The sequence below is a fragment of the Prosopis cineraria genome, unplaced genomic scaffold (assembly GCF_029017545.1).
Source record: "Prosopis cineraria cultivar Desert tree isolate PC_DT_omini unplaced genomic scaffold, ASM2901754v1 PC10, whole genome shotgun sequence".
Classification (NCBI taxonomy): domain Eukaryota; kingdom Viridiplantae; phylum Streptophyta; class Magnoliopsida; order Fabales; family Fabaceae; genus Prosopis; species Prosopis cineraria.
The window spans coordinates 28,383,406-28,392,029 of NW_026555341.1; the positions used below are offsets into that span (position 1 = coordinate 28,383,406).

The 8,624-nt window shown below is 30.0% G+C and overlaps 1 protein-coding gene across 2 annotated transcripts; it reads left to right on the forward strand.

Moving 5' to 3' along the window:
• Nucleotides 1–1,227: 1,227 nt before the first annotated feature.
• LOC129322947 (protein SPIRAL1-like 1) lies at nt 1,228–3,527 on the forward strand. Of its 2 annotated transcripts, none has more exons than XM_054969415.1 (3): nt 1,228–1,355; nt 2,374–2,601; nt 3,218–3,527. In XM_054969415.1, the coding sequence occupies exons 2-3, from the start codon at nt 2,383–2,385 to the stop codon at nt 3,305–3,307; spliced, it is 309 nt and encodes a 102-aa protein (XP_054825390.1). In that variant the 5' UTR covers nt 1,228–1,355; nt 2,374–2,382; the 3' UTR covers nt 3,308–3,527. The 2 variants fall into 2 exon arrangements, with proteins under 2 accessions (XP_054825390.1, XP_054825389.1); XM_054969414.1 differs by having other exon boundaries at nt 1,254–1,355; nt 2,370–2,601.
• Nucleotides 3,528–8,624: the final 5,097 nt, after the last annotated feature.

An 8,624-nucleotide genomic window follows, 5' to 3' on the forward strand; every position in this document is an offset into this window, starting at 1 on the left:
ATTTTGATTTTTTTAGTTACAAAAGTTTAATCGTTACATGAAACATGAAATATCATTTGAAATTTATACTAAAGTATCTTATTTATAAGACATAAACAAGGTTGTTAAACTCACAAATTTAAGTAAACTTATGATAAGAATGTAAACTTGTATTACAAATTTAGATCATAAACTCGAAAGAATTTTCCTCTGATAACAAATAACTATTAAAATATAGCAATAATTTAATTTAAATATATTAAAAATATAAATTATTGAAATTAAGCTCATTAATAAATTATGATATACAAGAGATAAAAATTTTAAAATAGGATAAATCATTTTTAGTACTTTTGTTTTTTTTTAATATTAGTTTTTGCATTTTCATTTTTTTTCTTTGAATCAGGTTCTATAACTTTTATAAATTGAGTTTTTTTATAGTATATATTTAACTTGTTCAACTTAAAAAAAATTGATAAGCTTAACAAGTTCAACTAATATTGCATCTAATTTGAATTTATGAATTAGTTGATATGATTTTGTAAATTAAAAACGTAGAAACGGTAAACTAGGAGGTAAACTTGCGAGTTTAATTGAGTTTATATCTAATTTGAGTTTATAAATGAGTTAACACAATTTTGTAAAAGTGTTAAATTTAGAGAGTTAACTCGAAAGTTTGACAATTATGAACATAAATATTGTAATTCATAATAAATTTTATGTTATACTCATATGATAAAACATGCATTTAAAGAAATTCTTGCATAAACTAGTGTACTACATTATCCATACTCTATCTAATAAAATTATACCATTTTTTGACCCTATACAATTGTATCAGTTTAATCAAATAAAATCTTATATATAATTATTTTTAATAATTTTATATTTCAAATAAAATGCCTATTATATTTATTGTCATTTCTCTGCTTATCATTATCAATGACAAAATCATTTTATATTTCCATTCACAAAAATAACACATGTTTTTGTTGCATGGTCCACCGATAACATGATAACATGTATCGAGCTCATAAAAAAATTTCTTCATATTTACATACACAAACAATGATAAAAAGAAACTGTAATAGACACTTTATTTTGTCATTTTTGCTTCTACATGATAAAGAGAAAATATAAGGAAATATTTATTATGAATTTTCAATTAATTAATAATAAATTTTCTCAAGTAAGAAGAGAATATATGTTCAGTAAGCTAATTAATTAAATGTGAATGTTTCGGGTTTTTTTTATTATTATTATTACAATGTAGTCGCTGATAACACCTGTTTATAATGTATGCATTTTAATGAACTGTATCGCTCTCTCTGCTTTTGTGCTCGTCTTGCTTCCCTCCAGATCTGATTCCACCGCCGGTGACCTCTCTAATCTCTTCACTCTTCTTCCGATTCTCAGATCTGTGTTTCAATTAAGCTTTTAGTGTTTGTGTTTTGGGCTTGAAATCGTTTTCTGTTACTCATTCCGGCGTTTTCTTCTTCTTGTTTCTTCCTGTTTGGTTTAATTTTGATTTTTGACGGCACTTTCCTTGTTTCCGTGGTCTGCAAGGTGCTTTTACGTTTTTTTATCTGGATCCATGCGGACATTTTGATTACTTTTGAATGTTCTATGTTTAGTGGGTAGTGACACTGTAGCGTCTTTCATTATCTTGCTTAGCTTTCCGTTGGCTCTATCTTTGCATTTGGATTGGTTTATGGGCTTTCGTATGTTAAGTGGATGAAAATATTTAGTCTTATGAGGAATTAATTGATATTGTTAGGGGTTGTGATGTCATTGTCTTCTCAAGCGGCTTGTGATTTATGGCGGGGGATTATTTTCAGATTGAGGTTACTAAAACTATGTTCATGAGATAAAGGGATTTTGATGATCAAAGAAATGCTTACTTGCCCAGGCTTCATTGCCTTTTTATCTCGATCTGTAAACCAAACTTTGGAGTTGATGTTACTTTTGTATTGCCATAAAGCACAAGGAACTGCCCCTCGGTTTTTTCACCTTCCACCCCATAATTTTTAAACCTTTCAAGGTCACAAAATGTTACAAAATACGCAGCAAAAGATAGCAGTGGGAACAAGGTCTGGGGTCAAGTTAATTGCATGCAACATTTCATCTTGATTAAGCTATCTATGGCTTATTGTCACTGGGTTGGCACTCATGGTTAGGATCCCTTTTGCTTGAAGAAAGTGTAAAACAACGTGCTTTTCATGGGGCGTACACAGACACATTTGATTCATGCTCTATGCACTTGAAATCCACTAAAAAGTGACAGATGTTTTCATGATTTTTTTTTTCTGAGTATCTTGGTTTATTTTCCTTTTCTTTCTTAATTACTATATTTATTAATCTTTTCTTGGGCAATTATTTGACCTCCAAAGGCAGTTTAAGAGCATGGGTCGTGGAGTTAGCAGTGGTGGTGGACAAAGTTCATTGGGCTATCTTTTTGGCGATGGTGAGGCTCCAAAACCAGTAAGAAGTGATGCTCAAGCTGAAGCACCTGTAATTAATAAGCCTCCTTCAAAACCTCAACCAGTAGATGTGACCAAGCAGATTCCTGCTGGGATTCATAGTAATTCTGCTGATGGCCAGAACACTGGCAACTTCATCACGGTATTACTTGTGCTTTAATTTGTTTACTTCCTTCCTAATTTAAGTGTCAATGATATAACTTTATTTCAGAAGTGTTTGCAATGTCATGAACAGCACTAGTTCTGATATTATGGGCCCTAAGAAGGTTATTTTGGAGACATCTGACTGTCCAATTGCATTTTTGCTTTAGATTCTGTTGCTTTATCTGTTTGCTTTTCCTGCAATACGGTGGCATCATAGTCACATAGATGATTATTTCTTTTTCTTGCTAAGTTCTAAATTGGTGGCATTTAAGATAAATGAGTTCATACCATTGGTTGTAATGTTGTGGCACAAAATTTCGGGGAAACAAAAATAACAATGTGGATTAGACTCTTGGTTGATTTGCGCCTGCACTCTCGTTGCCTAATGCATGTAATGATCTGATTTTGACTGGGTTCTCCATCAATAATCATTCATATACCAAGAAAACTATGAGATCTGATTCATATATAGTATGGTAGACAGGTTGATGAATATCTTGTTGCTGGGGTTTTCTTTTGTCTCATACGCTGTTCTTTGAAAATTCTACATTTGTTTCTCAGTTTGTCATCCGCATGTTGCGATTGGTAAGTTTCTTTCTGCATTTCTGATGCAGGACCGACCCTCAACCAAAGTCCATGCTGCACCTGGTGGCGGCTCTTCTCTGGGCTACCTGTTTGGAGGAGGGCCTGGTGAAGGAAAATGATATCTCAGTTGTGCAGCTTTTGCTTCGAGAAAGCCTTCTTTTCGATTTCAAACCTTGGAAACATTGTGGAACATATGATGTATTGATGAAATATAGGTTATGGTTGCTGGGAGATTCCAATCAGTACTATATTTTAAATGCACAAAATGTCTATTACTGAACTGTCTGTCTGTCTGTCTGTCAGAAGCAATATCTTAACTTCATATTTGTTTTTGATTTTTATCTGTTGGCAGATATTTTTCTGTCATATTGCTTCAATTTCTTCTAATGGTTTCAGAATTTAGGGGCACTATTTTACACGCACAAGATGTCTGTTACAGAACTGCCTGTCAGAAGCAATATTTTAACTTTCTAGTGCTGTTTGGCAGATATTTTTCTGTTATCTTGCTCTAGGTTTTTTCCTTTAATGGGTTCAAATTTAGGGATTAGGGATACTGTATTTTAATGCACATGCTGCCTATTACAGAACTGTCTGTCTCAGAAGCAATGTTTTAACTTTCAATTGCATAATTGCTTTTGATTTTTATATGTTGGCAGATATTGTTTGTTAATTTGCTCTAATTTCTTCCTTCTAAGGGGTTCAAAATTATTAACGAAAGTTTGTAGGTAAAATCTTTGGTCCTAAATGTAACAATCACAAGCTTTTTCCTTATTATGTGGAATTTGAGTCATCAAAACACGGGTGGTAGAGTTATAAGATTGAAAAGATGTTTTATAAAATTAAAATACTAAAATAAAATTTTGTATAAAATTAAAGGATTAAATAAATATTTTAGTCTAATCTAAAATAAGAACTAAAAGTCCTTTATTGGTCTAGAAGTTCGTTATTTTTATTTTATGATTTGCAACTCTCAAACAAAAAATTGCACGTAAGATTTGCCCATTTGTCAAAATAAAACTTGACATATATATATATATATATATATATCATCATTTGAAAATTATTTTTCTTAAAAAATTAACGAATTTTCCTTGCAAATTCATGTTTTGACAATTATAAATAAAAGTAGAGTAGCAAATCACTGGAATTTTTGACAAATTTTTCTTTCGTAAATTAACAAATTTCATTAGCAAAATTTTTTTTTTGATAGTTATAAATCATGTGATCAGAATATCAAACTTTTGGACTAATGCATTGAAAATTTTTTGGTCCATATTTTAAATCTCCAAAACTTTTAATCATTATTTAAATTTAATTTGATATTTTCGTCTTCCCCCGTTAAAACTCAATGGCTCAAATTTCATCATAGCAATAACCCCGCGGTATCATGTATTCTGGTCGTTGATATTAATTTACCTGCACTAATTCAAGGTGGATGAAGTTGGGTTTGTACTCAAGCCCAAGCTTGAGAGTGAAACTTACCATTTTTTTTAATTAAAAAAAACAAATTGACATTAATTATTTAAGTATACCATAAAATTAAAAATCCATGGTAGTTCACTATTTCTTAACAGGGGGGAAGGGTGGGGGGGAAGAGAGAATGTGTGTCCTGAACAATACTGTCCATTTAAGAAATTTCGGTATAAGAGTTAAGGTTGAAGTCTTGCGGGTCGAGATGTGAAAATTGTCACTTATGCAAAAGACGGCGGAAAAATAATATGACTGCTGTGTACTAAGTGATTTATCTCAATCTAACTAGTTATTGGTTGTTGGCAATGAATTTTTTCACACGCATGTCTTCTCTTATCGGATATAATCCTGTTTGAGACATAATTAGATATTATATATAGGAATTAATGAATAGCCATGATGTCAATTTTAAAAGCTGGAACATGTAACATTCAGTTAAATGCAACCATTTATTTTTGGGTGAAAAATGCTAAAATATTTGAATTGTTGGGATAGTGAAAGTAAAGTTGTGCTGCTTTAGCATTGAATAAGTAACTATAGTAGGGGAAAAGTCAGCTGGGCCTATATGGGCCAGCTCTTATAAGTTCAAACTCATAAATCTTATTATATAAAAATTAATAATTTTTTAAAACTTGGCTCTTATTTCAAAAGTTTACAGTTAAGATATCAAGCTTGCTTTTATTATTTATTATATTTTTAATTTAAAAAATTAACATTTTCAGTTATGATATTTCATATTTTTTAAAAATATAAATTATAATGTTCATAAAATAAAAATAAAAATAAATATTTTAATTTTAAAATATAAATATATTTTTAAAATTTAAATTCAATTTAAAAATTAAAAATATTTTATTTTTAGGAGTAAAAAAAAAAATCTAAACGGGCTGCCTGAATTTATTTTTTTAAAACTTATTAAGCTTGGATATTAAAATTTAAATTTTTTTAAAAAATGTCATTTTTAATCTCTAACTTTTCTTAAAAAGTTAGGATAAAATCAGTGGCCCCGCTAGGCTGGGCTCACAATTGTGGATGCGCAAATACTCCCCTGTCCCGAAGCTCATGGGTACCGTCCAAATTAATGTTCCTTTCCCTTCCCCTTTTTCTTTTTCTTTTAAAGAACAAAAGGAGGATGGTGTGAAAGAGGGGAAACAGTTTATTGCTGTTTCTTTCTCATTGACTTGGTAAATCTTTCTTCATATACAGGTTCTCACAATTGAATTTTGATTATTTGGTAGTAGAATAGATGAAATAGAATAAAGTAATCTTACATTTGAAATATATCTCTTATGTTCTAAAAAAAATACAAGTCAATTATTATTTTTATGGATTAATGAGCAAATTAGCTCCAAACTATAACTTTAGTAGCTTTTAAGATTCTAAATCAAGGTTGTTAAACTCGTAAATTTATGTAAATTCATGATATGAATGCAAACTTTAAAACATAGACTCTTATTATAAACTTGTAAGATTTTATCTCTATTAATAAATTTTCTTTAAAAGTATATATAAAATAATTAAAATATAAAATATGATCATAATTTAATTTAAATATATTTCAAATATAAATCATTGAAATTAAATCTATTTACATTTATAAGTTATTATACTCAACATAAAAATTTTAAAATAGCGTAACTTATTTTTGGTATTTTTTATTTTATTTTTATTAATATTAGTCTTTTTTAGTTTTATTTTTCATTGAACTAGATTTTACTACTTTTATGAATTAAGTTGTATATAATATATGCTTATCTTGCTCAATGAGCTTATGAGTAAGTTAACACAATTTTATAAGCCAGAAACATAAAACTAATAAACTCAGAGAGTCAACTTGCAAGTTTAACTGATCTCTATCTAATTTGAATTTATAAACGAGTTAACACAATTTTGTAAGCTATGAATGTAAAAATGATAAACTCATAGAGTTAATTTAAGAGTTTGACAAAAATGCTCTAAACTTATATTTTGTATAATATTTTTCTTTAACTTTTAAAAACTGTGCAATCTAACCTTTGAAGTTAACAAAAGTTAACTTTGATTATTAGTTGACTAAAAAATGCCTGAAAGGATCTCAAAACTTATAAAAAAAGAACTTAAAATTATAGTAAATGATTCAAATATTACATACAACGACCCAAAAAATTACAGAAAAGGACTAAGAAAAATTTTCTTGATCTTTTTCTATAATTTTTGAAATTTTTTTATTTTTTAATTAATTAATGATCAAAGTTAATTTTTATTCATGGAAGTTAGATAGTACTGTTTTCAAAAGTTAAAAAAAAATACTATATGAAATTATGAGTTTAATGATGCAGATACTTTTAAACCTATAACTTAAGGATCAATTTACTTATTTACTTTTTTTTTTTCTTTTGTTACTCACAAGTTTCCTTTAATCAAAAGCAATTATGTTTAAAGTACTATTGAACACTTAATGTGGGTATTTTTTTAGCAAAAATTTAAATCTTACTTCGCTGTATTGTGAAAGACTACCGGCCCCTCTCCCTTAATCTGACCCCTTTGGTAGTTTACAACAACTATTATTAAATAGTACTCCACCATATTCTTATTATATGGGTTGTTATTATTTTTTTTCCCGAATTGCTCTTGTTTAAAGTCTTATGAAACTGTTATCTTTCTATTTCTTATATTGCTCTTCCTTCCAGCTTAATTTTCAATGTGTGATTTTAAATATGGGCAAAGTGAACTTTTTTTTTAATTTTTAAATCAAAGTTAATAACTTAACCACATTTTTAAAATTTTGAATAAGCACGCTGTCACAGTAATTGCGAGTGAAATTTAAAATAAAAAAAATATTGAGCGCCTGTGTAATCCAACAATATCCAAAATAAATATATTTTTCCAAATTTTATTTATATTGATAAATATAGATAATATCTCTCAAAATCCTGTTAATAGATTCTTTAAAAAATAAAAAGAAAAAGAAAATAGAGCACCAAAAATCCACTACCTTTAGAGTCCACTCGCAAAGCTGAACATCTGCTTCATTTCAGAACTACTTGGCCCATTTTCCTCTTGCTCCCAAGAATAATGGAATCACAAAAATAAGGATTTTACCAATTTCATCATAGATGACAAGTGTTTCATTTTGCTTTCTACCTCAGAAGCTTCCCCAAACTGATCCAATTACATAACCTTCGGACAAATCTTTGAAGTTTCTAACACACGTACATTACAAGAGAAAAAAAAAAAAAAACAAAAACCAAAACTTGAAGAACCGGATGAATCTGCAGGATATCGAGTACTTCGCTGAATTGTTTCACAGAAGTTTACGAGAGTTCAAATGAGGGAAATTTCTGGGAAACTTCTTGAGTTCTATTATATATATTGATCCTTACTTGAGTTTCATCTGAACAAGTTCCACAGATCAAATCATAAACCATATCAGACACACAAGCACACCATTTTTCCAATGCCTCCGACCAAAAGCAGTGACATTGACAAGCTCTTACAGTTCCTACACATCGCCATCCTAGTTTTCCTCAACCAAGGCTCTTCTTCTTTCTCCAATGCTTTCACACAAGAGCCATGGTCATGGGGTCTCTCACTTCCCATAAGTTTATACTTCAAATTCGCTCTTGAAATTCATGCCCATCTGGGTCTCTGTGTAGGGATTGGCCTTCCCTCACTGGTCTATTGGGGTATCACCAGAGGCTCCATAGACTGGTACTCTGACACAGTCCTAGATTTCAACCTTGAATTCCTCAAAAGCTGTCTCCTCAACCTTGTCATTGGTTTTGTTCACTGGCTGATCGTGAAGCTGCTTCACAAGTTCCATGAATGGGTGATGCAGAACAAGAGGCTTTCTGAGTACTGGCCAGTTCTGTCAAAGTTTGAGGAAACTGATATTTTTGAACACCCTATGCTCACACCAGTTACTGGGAAAGAGATATTTGTGCAAGTTTTGGAAATGCTGGGCGTGTTCTTCTATAATGGGAACGT

Excerpts from the sequence above, each read along its gene's own strand:
- LOC129322947 (XM_054969415.1), top strand. The coding sequence starts at position 2,383 with ATGGGTCGTGGAGTTAGCAGTGGTGGTGGACAAAGTTCATTGGGCTAT. Across the intron at positions 2,602-3,217 it reads ACACTGGCAACTTCATCACG|GACCGACCCTCAACCAAAGT; the intron begins GTATTACTTGTG and ends TTTCTGATGCAG.